The sequence below is a fragment of the Lemur catta genome, chromosome 19, assembly GCF_020740605.2.
Source record: "Lemur catta isolate mLemCat1 chromosome 19, mLemCat1.pri, whole genome shotgun sequence".
NCBI lineage: Eukaryota > Metazoa > Chordata > Mammalia > Primates > Lemuridae > Lemur > Lemur catta.
In genome coordinates, this window is record NC_059146.1 from 30,046,207 (window position 1) to 30,067,724 (window position 21,518).

General features: G+C 52.5%; 1 protein-coding gene across 1 annotated transcript; it reads left to right on the forward strand.

The window, feature by feature from the left end:
* The first annotated feature begins 1,314 nt into the window (after positions 1-1,314).
* LOC123624358 (F-box only protein 17) lies at positions 1,315-20,852 on the forward strand. The gene is made up of 6 exons (XM_045532066.1): positions 1,315-1,533; positions 15,017-15,382; positions 15,878-15,989; positions 17,751-17,846; positions 19,899-20,034; positions 20,624-20,852. Exons 2-6 carry the CDS (start codon positions 15,034-15,036, stop codon positions 20,765-20,767), a joined length of 837 nt encoding a protein of 278 aa, XP_045388022.1. The 5' UTR covers positions 1,315-1,533; positions 15,017-15,033; the 3' UTR covers positions 20,768-20,852.
* Positions 20,853-21,518: the final 666 nt, after the last annotated feature.

Genomic DNA, 21,518 nt, shown 5'->3' on the forward strand with positions numbered 1-21,518 from the left:
ACTAAGTGTGTATTCCTCTCCACACACTTTGAAGCAGAAATGTCACGTGATCTTGGAGGACTGCCCCACCCCCCAACGCTGTATATGGTATTTGCATTGTATTATTCAAAAATCCAAAAAATCCGGATCCAAAACACATCTAGTCCTAAGTCATTCAGATGAGAAACTGTGTGTCGATCTGCGCTAAAAACTCTACCAATAATACAACAGTTTTACAAGCCACAGGGAAAAACTTCGAAGGCTGTTGGTACAAACAGTGTAGGGTGAGGTTTAGTGTCGGCGCTGCGCACGCAGGATCTCACGCCATCCTCACGGTGGCGCTGTGGTGCCGGGCTGAGGTGTCTAGGGGAAGGGGCCTGGGGAATCCAAGCTCAAATCCCCTCTTGCGAGGTGATCCCCAAGCTAGCGACCTGGACTTCGTGCATAGACTACTTATTATTGGGCTTCGATTTCTCCGGAGAGGCGTCCATGGGATCATGCGTATCTATCATGCATTTAGCACAGTGGCAGATAGGAGCGAGTGGCACTAATATGATTTACTAGTGCGGGGGAGGCCTGGCGTTCAGGAGATTGGCTCTGGGGTGTCTGAGGTCAATCACCTTGGGGTCCCTGGAACAATCCGGCAATCAGAAGGAACTGTGAAGGCCCAAGGGCAGAGATAAAGGGAGAAATATAGGTCGTGGACCGATCCTCACTGATACTGAACTTCCAGATTAATTCAGTTGTCTACAGCTGGGGGTTGGGGGGGTGGCTCCTACAGTAGGAGGGCTCAGGTGTGTCATTGCTACAGGACAGATGTGTGGCAGAGGGGTTCCGTTTAATTACAGGCCCAGGCTTCTGAGAATCTCGTGCTCGGGACGTACCGTAACTACGACAAAGTCCCTAGGGACTTTTATCCAAGTGTTTCAAGTCAGGCCGAAGGTGGGAGGTCACAGCTTAAGCCACTTACTAGCGGAGAAGCAGTGCCTGACCCCATAGATGTTATGAAAGGTGGAGGCGGCTTTAGGCAGAGGCCAGAATGAGAAGGAAGCAGGATTTGGGCAGGTTTGGAGGTGGAGAGCTAAGAGCAGTCCCCCGGCGGCTGGAGGCTCCGAGGACGTGGAATTCGCCCAGAGGAAGTGCCTGGGGTGTGCGCCAGGGGACCCGGGTCTCAGATCGCGGGTACCCACGTGGAGAAAGTGAGGGATCTCGCGGGGGAGGGGGGCCCAGCTCTGGGAGCGCGGGGGCTGGCTCCCCTCCCCGCCGGCCTCGGGGCAGCTGGGCCTCCCGGATCCCGGCCCCGCCCTCGCTCCCGCCCGGCGCCGCGGCCCGGAGCAGGGGCGGCCTCCCCGCCCACCCGCCCGCCGGGATCGCAGGCCCACAGCCCCCCGCGCCGCCTTCAATCGCCACCACCCGGGGAGAGGACTGACCGCCCAGACTGTCGGTCCCGGGGCTCCCTGGGCCGGGCCGATCCCGGGGAGCCCCCCAACTGCCTCCCAGAGGAAGGCGGGGAAGGAGATCTTAGCCTGCCGCCGCCTCCGAGCAGGCTGCCAGGTGAGCACCGGGACAGTGGGGGACCCAGGTCGGGAGCCGAGTGTCGCGTCCTCACCCGCAGCTGGGGCGCGGGTGGAACGATTCCAGCTCCAGGCCCTGCCCGGGGAGTCCCGTAACCCCAGCGTCCCTTCCCCGGCCTTCCCTCGGCTCGAGACTCCTTTAAACCCAGAGTTCTACAAACACACGTTAGAAAGCCCCAGATCGTACTGAAAAGGTTTTGCTTTGAAAACGGGTTTTCCTACGCCCACGCCTCTCCACCCCGCCTCTCCTCTGCTGAGGCCACCATTAAAAACCCCTTAAAAATGCTCCCGACCAACACGTGTGCACAGCAGCCCCGGGAAAGGCCCGACCACTGTTTACCCTTGAAGAGTTTCTTTCTTCTGGCTGGCAGTGTCCTCGCAAAATCTGTGAATCAGAAGTCTTAGGGGACCGTCTCTGGATTTAGCAGCTTGGGGACAGCATGTGTTTAGCTGTGGCCGCTTCTCTCGATTTAAATTTTGTTCTTCTGTTATTTTTGCAACGTTCAGTAATATTTTTTTAACGCTCTAGATCTTGTTCCTTCAACTTTAGACAGCATCTATTTACTCCATATTTTGAAAGACTGAAATATTTCGAATCTAGTTTTAAAATAAATGATAATGTTTTAAATGTTCCAGTAATACACAAGAATAAGACAATTAGAACATACAGAGCTTTGCATGAAAAACAAGTCCTATAAACAACAGCTGCCCCCTTATTCCCCATCCCAGGCAGCCAATTAAAATTTATTGTGTTTAAATTACTTTTCTTTTTCTGTTTTTCTTTTTTTTTTTAAATGAGTGCTCTCTATGTAGCCTGGGCTGGTCTCGAACTCCTGGCCTCAAGTGATCCTCCTGCACTTGGCCTCACAAAGTGCTGGGATTACAGGCATGAACCACCCATGCCCAGCCTTAAATTACTTTTCAAAAATGGCAAAATTGACTTGTGATGGCTGGCGCATCATTTTTAACTTTCTCTGCTTTTTATTCCTTTGGTATTTATTTCCAAATCTTTAAAGCAAAATTTTTGGATTGTTATTTCTTATTTTATCAACTTTTATGCAATGTGTCCATCAATCCTTTGCTAAAATTAGGAGACAATTTTTTTCTTATCATCTCCACAGTTTTTGTCCTCCCTATGTAATCACCTCCCTATGTAACCACAGCATTACTTTTAACTTTTTACTGGTTACTTCTATAACACAAAATAATTTTTTTAACATGTATTTCTTTTTTTTCCCCCTTTAAGAGATGGGGGTCTTGCTATGTTGCCCAGGCTGGACTGAACTTCCGGGCTCAAGGGATCCTTCTGCCTCAGCCTCCTGAGTAGCTGGGAATATAGATGCCTGCCCACCGCACCCCCTCCACCCCCCCCCACCCCCTGCCAGCTAAATGTGCATTACTGGTTGCCTTAAATATACACAGGCCTTTTTGTAAAGCCTGGCTGAGAAGCCTGCTTATAAAGACATATTTTAAAAATATATGTCGGCGAGGTGGCTCCCATCTGTAATCCCAGCGCTTTGAGAGGCAGATGTGGGAGGATCCCTTGAGCCCAGGAGTTCCAGGCTGCAGTAAGCTATGCTCTGGCCACTGCACTCCAGCCTGGGTGACAGAGGGAGACCCTATCTCTAAATAAATAAAAAATTAAATTAAATTTTTGTATTTATTTAAATGTGAATCATTTTATCCAATCAAATTATATATCTATGGCTTACAAATCAAATAGAAAAGAGTCTGCTTAATTTTTTTTCTATGATAAAATAATACAATCTCTTTAAGAAAAACAGAGAAGGCAATGTTTGAGATTAAAAGAGATTAAGGAAACCTGACCAGCCCTGGCAGTGTTTGAGCCCCGGTGGGGACCTTCTTAGGAAGAAACAGCCAGCCACAAAAGACCTTCTGGGACAATGCAGGAAATTTTTCGTGGAGTGGGTATTATTAGATAGCAGAATGGATTTCTCTTGGTGTTAAGTGGGATCATCTTGTAGACTTATAAAATGTCCTTGTTCTTTCTTAGGAGATTCATGTGGAAATATTTAAGAGTTCATCAAAGAGAGAAAAAGAACACAAATATGGCAAAACGTGGAGCATATAGAGATGTTGATTTGACAGTTCTTTCAACTTTTCTATATGATGAAATTTTTATAGTAAAAATTGGGAGAAAATTAAGTAAGATGGTTTTGAAATGAAGAAAGAGATGGAAGAGATGTGCACAGTGGCACAAACTCTGTGCACCGAGATCCAAATCCTGGCTGCTACACAGAACTGAGGGAGGCCATTGTTCTGGACTTGGCTTCAGCCTACCAGACCAAACCAAAATGGAGTCACTCATGATAAATGCTACGTAATCAAACTGAAACTTTAAGGAAGCAGATGGATTCCCAAAGGGGCCAGTTTTTCTAGAAAACAGGAGATTCCAGTGTACTTGAGTCAGCATAAGAAAGAAATCCCCTCTGCTTTAACCCTTACAAAAAAGCAACCTGGAGTAACCGGATGTCAACCAATCGGGTTTTTTCTATTATGTGATTTGTTCCGATGTTAAAAACCCACTTTGCTGCCATTGCCCGATGGAAGCTCTCACTCCATTTTGTAGCTTAGAGGCTGACCCATTCATGAATCTTGACTATAATCCCGCTAGATCTAAATTTGTTGTGTCATTTTGCCTTTTGACGCGGCTCTGCCACTTACTTGCTGGGTGACTTTGGGCATGTTGCTTTGTTAGAACCGGTTCCCCGTTCGGCCCCAGGAACAGAATGGCAGAGTCCAAGGCTGCAAAAGGCAAAGGAGTTTTATTGGCTGGCTCGAGCCAGGGTCCAAGTCCCAGAGCACCAACGCAGTGGTCTCTTTACGAACTAGGACCCCGCCCTGGGGTAAAAACTAAGCTTTTATGCCTTTTATGCACACCATTCCCCCTCCCCCTTTAGTTCATTTGCTCCCTTTAGTTCATTTGCTCCTTCAAAGGTGGCTTGATCGAGTTGTCTCCTGATTGGTTGGCTCCAAGGTGCTCCATGTCCCAATACTTTTCCAGCTGTTTTGCAGTCATTGGGCGGGAAGAGGAGGACCCGTCCCAGGAACTCGTGACTTAGGCCCACCCGTCTTGGGGAAACCAAAACTTAGGCTTGTGTCAGGAGATTCAGCCTGTCATGGAGTCACTCCTGCTCCCCCTTCTGCCCTTCATTCCCCCCTTTTTCTTGTTCCTACAAGCACTCTTGCTCGTACATGGGGTCTCTTACTTTTCTCATTTTTAGGCTTTGGTACTGTCTTGTTTTTCCCCCAGCACTGTATTGGGTCCCACAGCACCTGAGATGGGAGAAACTCTTAGTTTAAACTGTATTATAGTGCCAAATATTGGGCGCTGATAGAGAAATATTCCCCAGGATAGTCCCAAGACCCACCGCCTGTCCCTTTTTCCTTCATCTGTGAACCTTACACGTATTAGGTTACAGTTAGAGGCATACCTGACTCGTGAGCATGGCTGGACAAAAGACATTTTAATGAAAAGAGGTTGCACCTGCCAACTCCATTCTCTGTCATTGGTTGTCACACACTTCCAGTCTGCGCAGAAGACAGACCCGACTCCCCCACACTCGCGTCTTATTATCCCGGTTCTAAACCTTGGACATGCATAAAACCCATTTCTATTCATGGATACTCTCCGTTCCCTCATACCACTGCCACCTCCCCCATATGAGTTATTATTCCACCAGTCCCGCCCCGGTCCCGTGACTTCATGGTCTTGGGGAATCGGGGCTATTGTGCCGTTTTATCCATACCCAATCTCCCAGCTGGTAGGGGTGCCCGTCAACCTCTTTTCCCTCCTGTCGGGTGGCCTGATAAAAGGCTCGGAGGGCAAGCCAGACCCAGCTCTGAACTCGTTGCAGGGCCTGTACAGCCTGCAGCACTTCTTTTAGGGTTTTCAGGCAGAGCCCCAGAGATCATTTTTGGTATTACAGGTGGAGGAGCACCGTCTACAATCTCAAAGGGGGTTAGGCCTAAATGATAGGGGGTATTCTGGGCTCAGAACAGGGCGAAGGGAAGGAGGGTCACCCAGTCTCTGCCAGTCTCCAGGACCAATTTAGTCAAAGTCTCCTTTAGGGTTCTGTTCATTTTTTTTTTACCTGCCCCGAGCTCTGGGGATTATATGCACAATGTAATTTTCAATCTGTCCCCAGAGCCCGGGCTAGCCCCTGACTAACTTGACTTGTGAAGGCTGGCCCATTGTCAGACCCTATGCTCTCCAGCAGCCCATACCTGGGAACTATTTCCTCTAATATTTTCTTTGCCACTATTAAAGCAGTTTCCCCTTTAGTAGGAAAAGCCTCTACCCACCCTGAGAAGGTGTCTATCATGACCAGTAAATATTTCTACCCATATTTCCCTGGTCTTATCTCTGTAAAATCTATTTCCCAAAATAATCCTGGTTGCCTCCCCCTTTCCCTGGTACCTGCATGGGTCCCTCTGATCCTCCCTGGCTGCATAACCTGGCAGACACGGCAGTTTTTGACAATGTCCTCTGCCGTCTTCTCTTGTGATTTGAATCTGAGTCCTGCCGTGGCCAGCAGCTGTAACATCTTCTTCTTGCCAAGATGCGTTGTGTGGTGCAAGTGCCCTAGTAGGTGATTCCCTAAGGCCTCAGGGACTATCAGGTGATGTTCTCCGTCTTGGAACCAGCCGTCCTTGTTCGGCGTCGCCTGCAGCTTCTCTGTGGCCCACTTTATGTCCATGCTGGAATAGTCCGGTTGGGGGGGCATCTTCCCCAGCCCAGGGGGTGCAAGCTCAGATGCAGAACATCGGTTAGTACCGGTCCCTCCGCAGCCCTTCTTGCCTCAGCGTCCGCGGCCCGGTTGCCCCTGGCCTCAAGGGAGTCCCCCCTCTGGTGCCCCAGGGTATGGACTACAGCCACTGCCTTGGGTAACAGGATGGCTTCTAGTAGTTGGAGTATCTCTGGCTTGTGCTTAATCTCTTTGCCTTCAGCTGTAACGAAGCCCCTTTCTCTGTAGAGGGCTCCGTGTATATGCACTGTCCCGAAGGCATAGCGGCTGTCAGTATACACCGTCAGCCTCTTCCCCTGGGCCCGGCGAAGGGCTTCTGTCAATGCGACCAGTTCAGCCTTCGGGGCCAAGGTCCCCTGTGGAAGGCGCGTGGCCCAGATAAGCCTGCCTTGCTCATCAACTATGGCCACCCCTGCATACCTGTGTCCGTCCCGGACGAAGCTGCTCCCATCCGTGAACCAGGTCAGGTCGCTGTTTGCGAGGGGGCGGTCTTGCAGGTCACTCCAGGCCATCTGGGTCTCGGCCAGGATCTCAAGGCAGCTATGTTCAGGCGTTGCTGGCTCAGGATCTGGCAGAAGCATGGCTGGGTTCAGGATGGCAGGAGTCCGGGACTCGATGCGAGGAGCATCCAACAGGAGTCCCTGGTAGTGAGTCAACTTCGCATTTGCAATCCATCGCCCTGGTGGCTGTCTCAGGATCCCCTCTATGGCATGAGGGGTGATAATTTGCAGATGCTGTCCCAGGGTGAGCTTGTTGGTGTCTTTGACCAGCAAAGCAGTAGTTGCAATGATCCGCAGGCACGCCGGCCATCCTGCTGCCACTGGATCTAGCATTCTGGACAGGTACGCCACCGGCCGCCTCCAAGGTCCCAGCGTCTGCCTGAGCATCCCCTGTGTCTATCAGGAAACTGACTGGGTTGCCCTCTATATTTAAGGTTACCCTGGGCTCGGGGAGGGGGTCCGAACCCCGTCTTCCCTATTTACTATCTTCTTCTTGCCCCGATAGTAAGACTCTCTTAAGCAATGCTCTCCTTTCTGGGCACCCCCCTTTTTCTTGAGACATTCTCTAGCCCAATGTCCCTGCTCTTTGCAGTGTGCGCACTGATCCTTGCCTAGCCTCTCCCTCCGAGGTCGTTTTCGGCCGTTTGCCCCTAAACTGACCCCCTTCCATGGCTGCAAGTAGGATCTTGGCCATCTCCTTATTTGCCTTACGCGCCTCACCCACCTGGAACTTCCTATCTTCCTGTCTTATTCTTTCTAACTTCTCTTCTGGCGTCTCCCTATTGTTATAGACTTTTTCTGCCACTTCCAGCAGGTCTCTCAGAGTTTTCTCACTTAACCTCTCTATTTTCTGCACCTTACGCCTAATGTCAGGGGCTGCCTGGTTAACAAAAGCCATCATTACTGCCGCCTTGCTCTCTTCTGCAGTAGGATCTATGGGAGTGTACTGTCTGAAAGCCTCCATAATCCTCTCTAGATATGCCGCTGGACTCTCCTCGGGCCCCTGCCGAACATCCCCTACCTTAGCCAAATTGGTCGGCTTCCGTGCCACCGCCCGGAGACCGGCCATCAGAGTCTGGCGGTAGACCCGGAGACGCTCCCTACCTTCAGCCTCATTGTAGTCCCAGGGTGGCTGTTCCAGTGGAAACACTTGGTCTGTGATCCCTGGGTTAGCGGTGGGTCTGCCATCATCTCCTGGAACCAGTTTTTGTGCTTCCCCCTCTATTCTTTCCCTCTCTTCAGTGGTGAAGAGAACTTTTAGTAGTTGCTGACAATCGTCCCAGGTGGGCTCTTTGGTAACTAGGGCTTTTGTCTTCTTCCTTGATGCTGGCAGGAGGGTCTTTAGCCAAGGTGGCGGATCCTGGACCAAGTCCTGCCAGACTATAATATAGGGGGCTTGGTCTGGATGGCTGTGATGACCAAAGACTACCCCTTTTATTTTTTCAATAAGCTCAGCATCAAATGCCCCTCCCCGTGGCCATCCCACCCCGAAGGTCGGCCACTCCGCCTCGCACAGGGTGATGAATTTCTTTTTTCTTTACTTTTAGGGAAAGGCTGTGCGCCCTTTCCCTAACATCCTTAAAATGGCCCACAAAAATGGACAGGGGAGTCGATGGTGTCTGTCCCATGTCCACACAGCACTCCTACAAGGAAACAGACACCGTTAGTTGGTCTGATTTGGTGCCACCAGCTGATCTGGCGTCACCGGTGAGTTCCTGCTGCCCGCTCTTGTTGCCCACTGGTTTTTTCTGGTTCCTTGCACAAAATGGGCAGCAGGTCTTGGCCTTGGTCAGACCCTGTTTTAGTTTTATTTCTTTCCACGGTGGGGCCTCAGAGGACGCCCCGTCCTCCTGAGTCATGTGAGGAGAAAAAGGGTTATTAATCAAAAGGGGGCAATGAAAATGCTCAAAAGACATCAAATGACACAAAGCCACTAGAAAGGGGGGGGCAGTTTGTAGCCACACAAGGAGTCCCACCAAGAGCCAGTAGAGAAGTGTGAAGGCAGCTTTCTTTAGAGGTCCCCAGGATTGAGGGGTCACAGCATACAAGCCAATACCAAGCAGTAGCGCCAACAGGGAAGGGAGCCCCCAAAGAACAATCTGTAACCAGGAGATTGTAAATCCAGAGATTGAGAGGGCCATAGAAAAAGGAGAAGCTGTTGGGCTGCTCCACTCAGCAGCACCTCGGCTCAGCAGACTCACTCACGAACCTCATTCACCATTAGTCACACTTACAGACACTCACACAGTAAGCATTTAATTCCAATCACACGCCTGACCTAAGAGTCTGGACCCGTTTCTTGGTCTTTTTCTCATAAATTGGCCAATATCACTCAAGAGAAATCCACAAAGGCACAAACAGACAATACTAGACCGGTCCTGTGCTAACCATCTAAAACTCAGACAAATAGAAGCAGAATAATCACCGAGCGGCCCCGGACTTAACCCCTTGGGGTGCCTCCCGCCCGTTGGAAAACGCTTTCCGCCCAGTGGCCCCGGACTTATCCCCTCTCGGGGTGCCTCCCGCCCGTTGGAAAACAAAAGACAAACAAAGAAGCAACAAACAACAGAGATTTTAGCTGGCTACCGCTTGGATTCCTCGTCAAGCGGAAGACAAACAAAGAAGCAACAAACAACAGAGATTTTAGCCGGCTACCGTTTGGATTCCTCGTCAAGCGGATCTACTTGGTTTCGCTTTCTCAGAGGATAGACAGAGGCATTGTCTGAGTCTGTCCCACGCTCACAAAGGAAACGGGGAAGGGAGTCCACTCAGGTGTCCGCCTGGCTGCGTCCCTCGCGGGAACTTAGGCGCGTCTTGGCTAAGGTGTACCCGTATAGAGCCCGGGCCGGTCACTCCTTTTTAGGGGAGTGAATCACCGTTATGCCGTACGACGTCGCCACAGAACCGCAGGTTAGGACCCACTCAGATTCCGTAGCCGCAGCCGTGGAACCTCATACAGTCACGCTTTACTCAATCAGACAGACAGACTTTACCTCTTCTTTACATAGGAGGGTCGATCCGGAGCCACGCTAGGACTCCTACCACGACCCAGTAGAAGAATATAAAAGCACACTTCTGTGGGGGTCCCCAAGATGGAGGTGTAACAGCGTACATTGGAGGTGAACAATACCAAACACCAGAGCTAGTGAGCAAAGGAGGATAAGCTGCACCCAAAACACTGTATCCTCAGAGACCGGGGGGAGGGGGGGTGCGGGGGGGTCATAAAGGTGGCCCTAGGAGTCAGGGTTCGGGGACTCTGCCGGAGTTGCGGACTTAGGGGAAGGTGTGGCCTGCGGAGGAAAAGAAGACGTTACTGGCCGAGGGGACCTAATCCACCCGTCTTTGCTCCCTCTGCTACAATAGAGGCATCTAACTCTGTCGCTAATCAAGGAATTTTCAGGACCAGGAATCCTCTCTCGGCACATCGGATCAACTCCGCAGTCCTATAAATGAAGGAGAAACATAAAACACAGACAAAAGCGACGAAGCAAACGACAAACTGACACCAAAAAACTCGAATACGGAAGACACCAAAATCTCAAATACTGGACAACAATGGCAACAAGACAATAATACGGATCGACAACGACAACAAGACGTTTCACAAATCCCTGATTTTTGGCCCTATGGCCAACTTGGTTTCCTTCTCAAACGGACCTTACCGGCCCACACCGGAAACCTACCAAGGGGGCGAGGGACTTCTCCCTTCGCTCCCGACCAGCGACCCTCCAGCGCATCCGCCTAGGCCTTCTGCTGGTCACCGTACGGATTCCACATCGTACGGATTTCCCTGCACCGTAGGGATTCCACATCGTACGAGTTCCACTGCCCAAGACCCAGCTACCTGCAAGGCCTTGTACCATACAGATTTTCAAGTTCCAACTCCTCCTTGGGTCTGGATTCTGTTCCTGGGGTTTCGGGATCCCGGACGAGCCCCCAAAATGTTAGAACCGGTTCCCCGTTTGGCCCCAGGAACAGAATGGCAGAGTCCAAGGCTGCAAAAGGCAAAGGAGTTTTATTGGCTGGCTCGAGCCAGGGTCCAAGTCCCAGAGCACCAACGCAGTGGTCTCTTTATGAACTAGGACCCTGCCCTGGGGTAAAAACTAAGCTTTTATGCCTTTCAGTGGGTTACGTATGCTGTGCACACCATTCCCCCTTCCCCCTTAACTCATTTGCTCCTTCAAAGGTGGCTTGATCGAGTTGTCTCCTGATTGGTTGGCTCCAAGGTGCTCCACGTCCCAATACTTTCCCAGCTGTTTTGCAGAGTCATTGGGCGCGAAGAGGAGGACCCGTCCCGGGAACTCGTGACTTAGGCCCACCCGTCTTGGGGAAACCAAAACTTAGGCCTGTGTCAGGAGATTCAGCCTGTCATGGAGTCACTCCTGCTCCCCCTTCTGCCCTTCAGCTTCCCTCCTCCAACCCTCAGTTTCCCCATGTGAAAAACAGTGCCGACCTCATGGAGTGGTTTGAGGGTTCTGTGAGATTTTGTAAAGCACTTTCCACAAGCCTGGAGCAAATTAAAGGCTCAGGAAACAGTAGCTGTTAGTATTTTTTGAAGGAAAAGATGGAACAGCACAAGAAGCCCAATTTCTGCCCTCCAGCCCAGGACTGTGCCCCTCCCCCATCCACAGTAAAAATAAAATCTGGGGTTGGAAATCAGCAGGACAGCAGCTGTGGCTCAGCCCCAAGGCCAGCCTGAGGACAGCTTTGCAGGAAGCTGTGGGAACCAGGATCTAGGCAGAGAGAAGGTATCTGACTTGCATAATGGCTAAGAGCAGACTCTGGAGTCAGGCCTGGTTTTGATTCTCAGTTTCATGAGTTAAGGTGTTACCTTGGGCAGATTACATAATTTCTCTAAGCCTTAGTTTCCTCACCTGTAAACAAGGTAAAGAACAATACCTATCTTATAGGATGGTTCATGAGGTCTGAATGAGGTATTGCATATTAAGAACTTAGCACTCTCTTCCTAGTCTGGTCTGGTCTCCTCTTCCTCATCCAGTCTGGTCTCCTCTTCCTTGTCTGTTCTCCTCTTCCTCAGCCAGTCTCATCTCCTCTTCCTCGTCTGGTTTATTCTCCTCTTCCTTGTCCGGTCTCATATACTCTTCCAGTCTGGTCCGGTCTGGTCTCCTCTTCCTCGTCCCTTAACAGCTTTTTTGAGGTGTAATTTACATACCATAAAATTCCACCCTTTAAAGTGGACAATTCAGTGGTTACTGGTGAATTTACAGAGTTGTGCAACCATCACCACAGTTACCAAGCATTTCTATCACCCCCAAAATATCCCCGTGCCTATTTGTAGTCCCCCAGCCCAGGCAACTACTAATCTATTTTCTGTATCTATAGGTGGGTCTTTTCTGGACATTTCATAGAAGTATACCATATAATAAGTGGTCTTTTCTATCTGGCTTCTTTCATTTAACATACTGTTTTGGGGTTCATTCATGTGAGTCTCACATCCATGTCAGACAAGCTGGTGGACTTATAAATCACAGCTAATTTTGTTTTTCTTTGAGGCAGAGTCTCACTCTCTCAGCCGGGCTAGAGTGCAGTGGCATCATTACAGCTCACTGCAACCTCCAACTCCTGGGCTCAAGCGATCCTCCTGCCTCAGCCTCCCTAGTAGCTGGGACTGCAGGTGTGCACCACCATGCCCGGCTAATTTTTCTATTTTTAGTAGAAACAGGGGTCTCACTCTTGCTCAGGCTGGTCTCAAACTCCTGGCTTCAAGTGATCCTCCCACCTCGGCCTCCCAGACTGGTAGGATTACAGACGTGAGCCACCTCGCCCGGCTGCAGCTAATTATTAATGCAACTATTAACCACCTGGAGTAAAGCACAACCTTGTCCCTCTGAAGCCTGTCTCTGCAACCTCACTCTGTAGTGGGAGTAAAGATGATATCAACATTTTTGCTGTATCCACAGACTGCTTGCCTGATACAGGCTTTTTTTTTTCCCAACAAAACCTTAAACAATTTGTTGAAAAATTACAACAGCTGACATGAATTGAATGGAGCACTTACTGGGTGCAGGCAGATAACAAGCATTAGATCACTGAAGCCTCTTAACCCAGGGAACTCTCAGAATGTTGTTTTGCCCATTAAACAAGATGATGGGATTCAATGAGAGGATGCAGCCTGAATGCAAAGCACAGCAGCTTTATAAGGGCCAGTAAATGTCACTAGATAAAACTGTCATGGCTAAAATAGTTGCTGTCACTTTTTTATAATGGGTAATAGCAATGCAACTACCATAATTTAGTGTTTAACACTAAATTAATACCATTCTTACTTGTGAGACCCCAGGGGCTTTTCTTAAGTGCTTTACAAATATTAGCTCATTTCACCCTCTCAACAGCCATGTGAAGTAGGCACCATTAATATCCCCATTTTCAGAAAAGGAAACTGAGGCACAAAGAAATGAAGTGACTTGTCCTTAGTCATATAAGTGTAGCTGGGACTTGAACCCAGGAGAGGCTGGATTTTGAGCACCCAAAAATGCTCCAAAACCCAACATGATGCTCAAAGGAAATGCTCCTTGGAGCATTTCGAATGTCAAGTTTTCAGATTAGGACTGCTCAACTGGTAAGTGGAATGCAAATATTCCAAAATCAAAAGCTTGGCAATCCAAAACATTCTGGTCACAAACATTCCAAACAAGGGATATTCAGCCTGAACTGTGCTTTCCTTGCTAAGCTGTTGTGCCTTTGAGTGAAGTGAAATGACTTTCTCACTAGGTCTTAAGCTAGTTGCCGAGTTCTCATTAAATAAGGGTGTTTTACCTCATTACATATCTGTGTAACGTCAGTTTCCTCATCAGTGAAGTGGGTTTTTGATGTGATGCTTCATTCACTCATTCATTCATTTAACATTGCTTTATTGAATACTCACTGTGTGTCAGGCACTGTTGTAGACATTGTGGTAGGCAGTATGCAAAGGAAACCTTTTCAGCCCTTCTGGTGACTACGATGTGGCTGGAGAGACGGACAATTAAGAAGATAAATAAGTACAGTATATATAGTTATTTGTGTGGTGTGTCAGATGGTGATAAGAGCTCTAGAGAAGTACAAAGTAATTAACAGGGAAGAGAGAGTAGGTGATGGTGGTGAGGCTCTGAAATTGTAAATAAGGTGGCCAGGGAAGGCCTCTTGGAAAAGTTGACATTTGAGCAAAGACGTGAAAGAAGTACTGAAGCGAACAAAGAAATCATCTGCATCCAGGTGGAGGGAACAGCCAGTGCAAAGGCCCTGAGGCATGGAGGCCAGTGCGGCTGGTGCAGAGTGAGCGAGAGCAAGAGGACAGAGATGATGGAGGCAGACTCTGTGGGGCCCTGTGGCCCACAGGGCAGACTTCGCCTTTACCTTGAGTGAGATGGAGCCCGGCAGGGCCCGACCTAACTCAGGTGTTCATACCTGACCCGGATGCTTGTGAGGAAGAGACAGTGGAGGAAAGAAGCAAGGAGCAGGGTGCGGGTGAGAGGTGATGAGAATGGGTGAGATCCCCAAGGGCGTGAGTGTTGATAGAAAATGGAGGACATGCAAAGACGAATCACACATTTTTGAGATCAGAGAGAGGAGGAAGAACCAGCCACAGAGACTGACGAGCCACCAGGGAGAAGGGACAGGGAGTCCAGAGGGCTGTGGTGTCCCAGGAGCCAAGTGAAAAGGGAGTTCCCATCCGATGCTGCTGACAGCTCAAGTAAGGCGAAGACTGGACAGTGACTACTGGTTTAGCACCATGGAGGTCGCTAGTGACCTTACATTTCAGGATGGGAAGGGAGCAAAGCATGAGTAGAAAAGGTTTAAAGGAGACTGGGAGGAGCTGGAACGGATTAGAGATGAGGTGGAAATGGTTTCCTCCACAGGGGGGTTTTCTTGTGGTCTTCAGTGTGCTTATGGCATATGCCTGGTATTAAAGTACTCAGCCTGACACGACTGCGCGCCAGATGGAAGCTGTGGTCCGCAGTCCGGACGGGGTCAGTCAGACCAGGGGTTGTTGACCCGAGGGGGAAAAGTGGGGAGAGGCCGAGGATCAAAGAGGGAACTGGGTCCTCGGTCTTCACAGCCATGGCAGCCCTCTGGTCGCCCACGGACCTGATGGGATAGGTCGAGCTGCAGGAGCCTTGCGTCCTGGGAGGCGAGGCAGAGGGTGGCCTGGCTGCGCTGACCCGCCGATCGACCGCCCCCTCTCGGCCTGCAGGACGCCGGCTGCTGGAGATGGGCGCCCGGTCCTCGCGGCGGCGGCTGCCGGCGGACCCGCCCATGGCCCTGGACGCGCTGCCCCCCGAGCTGCTCGTGCAGGTGCTGAGCCACGTGCCGCCGCGCGCGTTAGTGGCGCAGTGCCGCCTGGTGTGCCGCGCCTGGCGCGACGTGGTGGACGGGCCCACCGTGTGGCTGCTGCAGCTGGCCCGCGACCGCAGCGCCGAGGGCCGCGCAGTCTACGCCGTGGCTCAGCGCTGCCTGCCCGACAGCGAGGACGACGAGGAGTTCCCGCTCTGCGCTCTGGCGCGCTACTGTCTGCGCGCGCCCTTCGGCCGCAACCTCATCTTCAACTCCTGCGGAGAGCGTGGGTGCCGGGGGCGGGGCCGAGGAGACTGCAGGGAGGCCTGGGAGGTCCGCCCCCAAGAGGCAGAGCGGTGGGCGTGGCCACGGCGGGGCTGTGGGCAGAGCCTGAGAGAGATGTAACCAATGGGCAAGGCAGCTGGAGGAGCTGGGGGCGGGGTTGAGGGAGGAGCCAGGGGTGGGAGGTGGCCACATTGAGGCAGGATGTGTGGGCGTGGAAACTGGGTGGGTGGTAGGGGCGGGGCCAGAGCAGAAGTGGAGTAGCCAGAGATGCAGAAGAGAGGCAGGACAGAAGGGCGGGGCCGAGTGACGCGGCCGTGGGGTGGGACCAGCAATGCAGGATACTGAGAGGGGGCGTCAGAGCAGAAGCCGGGGAGGCGGGGGTTGGAGCGCGGAAGGGAGGGACTGGTGGGCGGGACATCTTGGGTGGTGGCTGGGGCTCAGCTGGGCCAGCTGGCAGGCGAGTCAGTCATCTGTTCAACCCTATTGAATTCCACAGACGGCTTCAAAGGCTGGGAGGTGGAGCACGGCGGGAACGGCTGGGCCGTGGAAAAGAACCTAACACTGGTGCCCGGGGCTCCTTCCCAGACCTGCTTCGTGACTTCTTTCGAGTGAGTGGCCCAAGTGAGTGGCCCCTGGTCCCTGGGGCAAGTGCCTGGAAGAGAGGGAGGGACCCTACCCCACCGCCCTCATCCTCACCTTCACCTACCTTTACTCTCTCTTTCCTTCCTTCATTCATTCAAGCAACAAATATTTTGTGAGGGCCTGCCAGGTACTAGGCACTGTTTTATATGCCAGAGATACAAGGAAAAAATCAGGAAGATTAGCAACCTGTTCTTGTTTCATTTGCATTTTAGATGTAGCGTCGGGGAGACATGAAACACAAGCAATAAAATGACAACAATGCAACAAACATTTTAGAGGGGTTACTCTATGCTAGACGATTTATACATACTAATAACTTTTAGTTCTGGCAACAACCCTGTGACATAGATACTATTATTGTCCCCACTGTATAATAGGAAACTTTGGCACAGACAGTAACCAACATCTAGTAAATGATTTGGCTCCAGAACTTATGGTTGTGATAAATGCTGTGAAGACACCAAAACAGTTTTATTGCCTGGTTGCTTTTCTTTTATCCTCATACCTCTTACTCATTCTCCTTGTCCCCTCCTCCTATAGGCAGCCATTCTAATGTGGCATTATCCGGCTCTCTAGTAGTTGCCAGTATATTAGGGGTGAAGTGCTATCTCACTGCTGTCTTAATTTGCATGTTTCTGTTTACTAATAATTAAGCATCTCTTCATGTGCCTGTTAGCTTTTTAATTTTCCTCTTTCATAAATTGCCTGTTCATATTTCCTATTAGGAGTGATGTCTTTTTCTTGCTGACATGCAAGAATTCCTTGTATATTCTAGATGTCCCTTGTCCATCTTGGAAATTGCAGAAATCTACTCGCTATCTGTATTAACTTTGTCCACGTTGTTCTTTGTTGGGCAGACATCTTTTATTTTCACATGATCAAATTCATCTTCCTCTCTTTTATTTTTTGCTTTAGAACTTGTGTTCTTGAAATTTTGTTTAAAAAAATCCTTCTCCACTCCTAGATCCTAGCAATATTCTCTTGTATACTCTCTTCTAGGAACCTCATAGCTCTATCTTTCACATTTAGGTTTTTAATCCACATAGAACGAGGTGTTAGGTAAGGATCCAGATGCCCCTCCCTCCTCCATATATATTGAGCCAATTTTCCCAACACCATCTACTAAAGAATCCATCCCTATCCAATCCCCATAGAATGGTGGTGCCACCTCTACCATTTATGAAGTTCCCATACATACCTAGGTCTGTTCTATTCCCTTGGTCAACTTATTTGTCCTTCCACCAATACTGCACTATCTATTTTTATGGCACATTCAAATTAGAGGAGAGGACTGTTTACAGAGGTGTAGGGCAGACCCCTGCACTAATAGTAATGGGGGAAAGGGCATTATGACTCACCCAGGGGTAAGGGTAGGAAGCAGTTACTGAAACAGGAAGACAGAGAAGGCTGTAAGGAAGCCCCAGAACTCCCTGCTCGGGTGTCTAGTATGTAGTCTCCATTTGTACTTATATCCTGGGCCCCACAAATATTAGGGGCAGGCTTGATATGGGTCAGCCTCCTGGAGCCCAGAGCAGGCTGGAGAGTGGTGGAGGGATCTGAGAGGCCAGGGAGCGATGTATAGCCCATCACGGGCCATCATGTCTAGTAGGCAGACTCTGAGGGCTGCTTTAGAAAGGGTTATCCGGTCAGCCTTCTTGAAGGAGGTGGTTCCTGGCACTTGAGTGCCAGGACTGTCTGCCCCACCCCCTGCCATCTCCTCTTCCCAGATGGTGCTTCAAGAGGCAGCTTGTGGACCTGGTGATGGAGGGGGTATGGCAGGAGCTGCTCGACAGCACCCAGATTGAGATCTGTGTGGCCGACTGGTGAGTGAAGAGTGGTGACCTGCCCCAGAACACTAGCAGTGGTGGCATCAGTTCTGCAGCAGGGACTCATTTCGAGCCCTTATCAACCCCCTGGGTATCTGCTGTTGCTGTGCACCCTTTGCAGCGAGGCGCAGAGGAAGTGATGATACTCTCACAGTTCAGAGTCAGGGAGGGGTGGAGCCTTGGTGAGCCCAGACCTCCCACTCTGCACTCCTCCCCACTGCACTCCTCCCCACTGCACTCCTCCCACTCTGCACTCCTCCCCACTGCACTCCTCCCCACTGCACTCCTCCCACTCTGCACTCCTCCCACTCTGCACTCCTCCCCACTGCACTCCTCCCCACTGCACTCCTCCCACTCTGCACGCCTCCCCACTGCACTCCTCCCCACTCTGCACTCCTCCCACTCTGCACTCCTCCCACTCTGCACGCCTCCCACTCTGCACGCCTCCCCACTGCACTCCTCCCCACTCTGCACACCTCCCCACTGCACTCCTCCCCACTCTGCACTCCTCCCCACACTGCACTCCTCCCCACTCTGCACTCCTCCCCACTCTGCACTCCTCCCCACTCTGCACGCCTCCCCACTCTGCACTCCTCCCACTCTGCACTCCTCCCCACACTGCACTCCTCCCCACTCTGCACTCCTCCCCACTCTGCACTCCTCCCACTCTGCACTCCTCCCACTCTGCACTCCTCCCCACTGCACTCCTCCCCACTCTGCACTCCTCCCCACTGCACTCCTCCCCACTCTGCACTCCTCCCCACTCTGCACGCCTCCCCACACTGCACTCCTCCCCACACTGCACTCCTCCCCACTCTGCACGCCTCCCCACTGCACTCCTCCCACTCTGCACTCCTCCCACTGTGCACTCCTCCCCACTCTGCACTCCTCCCCACTCTGCACTCCTCCCCACTGCACTCCTCCCACTCTGCACTCCTCCCCACTCTGCACGCCTCCCCACTGCACTCCTCCCCACTCTGCACGCCTCCCCACTGCACTCCTCCCCACTCTGCACTCCTCCCCACTGCACGCCTCCCCACTGCACTCCTCCCCACACTGCACGCCTCCCCACTGCACGCCTTCCCACTCTGCACGCCTCCTCACTGCACACCTCCCCACTCTGCACGCCTCCCCACTGCACTCCTCCCCACTCTGCACGCCTCCCCACACTGCACTCCTCCCCACTGCACTCCTCCCCACTGCACTCCTCCCCACTCTGCACGCCTCCCCACACTGCACTCCTCCCCACACTGCACTCCTCCCCACTCTGCACTTCTCCCCACTGCACTCCTCCCTACACTGCACGCCTCCCCACTCTGCACGCCTCCCTACACTGCACGCCTCCCCACTCTGCACGCCTCCCCACTGCACTTCTCCCCACTGCACTCCTCCCCACCCTCTTCCCAGCAGATCCCCGGGGTTGTCCACATGGGGCCCCTGACTAGCTTCCTACAGCTCTGAAACTAGACACCCCTCATCACCCCCAACTCAGCACTGTCCCTAAGGGTTTGTGGATGCCCAAGGCCTCCAAAGGATTGTGAGCACTGTGCCTTGAGAACTGAGGCTCAGTGGGGGCACAGTTGGGACAGGGACTCTGGCTGCTTCAGAGCCTGAGGGCTTAGGATGAACTCCCCCCCTCCCAGAGCACCCAGGTTCCTCCCTACAGCATTCAGGCTCTCACTCCTCCACAGAAAATGCAGTCTCTTTCCTGGGGCTCTTCCCCAAGGTCACCAGGCTCCTCCCCTGGGTAGTAGTTCCTCCCAAGAGCATCATCCCTCGCCCCCAACTAGTGTCCAGAGTCCACCCCGCGACCACTCAGGCTCCTCCCCCCAGGCTCTGGCCCCACCCCAGACTACCCAGGCCCCTCCCCCAGGGTCACCCAGGCCCCTCCCCCAGAGGTTCCTAGGCCGGGACCTCTCCAAATGCGGTGCAGGTGTGCATGCAGGACCCTCACTGAGGTACAGGGAGGCCCAGCCCTCAGCCTCCCGCCCCCCCAACCCAGAGAGCTGGCGGAGAGGCGGGGCTTGGAGGCTCACTGCCACCTGGCAGGTGGGGCGCCCGAGAGAACTGCGGCTGCGTCTACCGGCTCCGGGTCCGCCTCCTGGACGTGTACGAAAACGAAGTGGTCAAGTTCTCGGCGTCACCCAACCCGGTCCTTCAGTGGACTGAGAGGGGCTGCCGACAGGTGGGTCCACACTGCCTTCCAGCTCAGCCCTGACCCGCTCCAAGGCACACACCCCACCTCTCACCTGCTCAGTCTCCCTTCTCAGCTCTCTCTATAGATATCTATAATAGCAACAGCTAAAAATTATTGAGCCCTCGTTACACAGGCCCCATACGCTGTGCCCATTACCTCCCTGACCCCATCTCCTACTGCTCCCCTCACTCTGCTCCAGGCATGCTCCCACTGCAGGGCCTTTGTACTGGCTGCCCACCCCCCACTGTCTGGAACACTCTCCCTCCAGAGCCCCACATAGCTCCCTCCTTTCCTCCAGGTCTCAGCCCAAACCTCACCTCAGTGGCACCTTCTCTGCTTGCTCACCTCACTCACTTTCTGCTACTCTCCCGGCAGGATGTCCTTTGCCCCTTACCCACATCCTGCCTCAGTACGCAGGCCCTACTGGAATGTCCTCTTCACCAGGGCAAGGGGTTTTGCCACTTTATCGCTGCTGTCATCTGCAGCACCTAGAGCAGGGCCTTGGGGAGTTATCTGTCGCGGTGAAGGAAGAGAAGGGGCCCATAGGCCCTCACACTCTCACTCCCCACCCCTGCAGGTCTCCCACGTCTTCACCAACTTCGGCAAAGGCATCCGCTACGTGTCTTTTGAGCAGTACGGGAGAGATACACGTTCTTGGGTGGGGCACTATGGCGCCCTTGTGACCCACTCCAGCGTGAGGGTCAGGATCCGTCTGTCCTAGCGACCGGCCGGATCGGGCCTTCCAGGACGCACTGCCATCTGCCAGACCTTGTCATTCAAGAGCGGCTCTGCAGCCGGGAATCAGAGGATGCCAGGGACAGCGGACATCCCACATGACCTGTTCCCAGCACACCTCCCAGGAACCCCACTTGCTGCTGTTTCAGCACGGCAGTGCTCACGCCGTGTGACAAACCAGGGGTCCCACCAGGCTGTTCGCAGCTTCCTCAGCTCCCCAGGTGGGGCGTGTCAAGAAATAACTCAGAGACATGTAGTTAGTGGTTTGCCTGCAAATTGTCTCCTCCCACGTGGTCGTCAGTAGGTAGGAGTCAAGAAACAAAAGGCCGCCCAGATCACAGTAGAGGGGACAGCTGCCGACAGGGGGCGCAGTGACTCCTGCCGGTTTGTTTGGGGGCAAGCTGGTCGCTGGCAGGGAGCCGGGGTCAGCTGGGGCACTCTGTCCCTGAGACCCACAGGGGCATGAAAGGAAACCTTTTCTGTTGTTTTGGGGAATCTGGGGTTCCGCTGCGGGGCCGGGTGGCGGCCAACCCTGAGCGACAGCACCTGCGCTGCCCACCAGCTCCTCCTCTCCTGGTGCTGCTTCTCCCATCAGAGTTCTCAGAGTCCAGGTTCCGGCCCCCACCTCCTGCCAGGGAACACCTCCTTTCCTCCAGGACCCTCTAGTGTACAGACCCCTGGAGCTAGGCGTGCCAGGAGGGAAAGCCCTTCCAGCCCCTGCCCCCACCCACCCCCAC

What these genes read in the sequence shown, in the direction of transcription:
- LOC123624358 (XM_045532066.1), top strand. Translation starts at nt 15,034, where the DNA reads ATGGGCGCCCGGTCCTCGCGGCGGCGGCTGCCGGCGGACCCGCCCATG. An exon ending in CTTCAACTCCTGCGGAGAGC is followed by an intron (nt 15,383 to 15,877) that starts GTGGGTGCCGGG and finishes TGAATTCCACAG; the next exon opens with ACGGCTTCAAAGGCTGGGAG. An exon ending in CTGAGAGGGGCTGCCGACAG is followed by an intron (nt 20,035 to 20,623) that starts GTGGGTCCACAC and finishes CCACCCCTGCAG; the next exon opens with GTCTCCCACGTCTTCACCAA.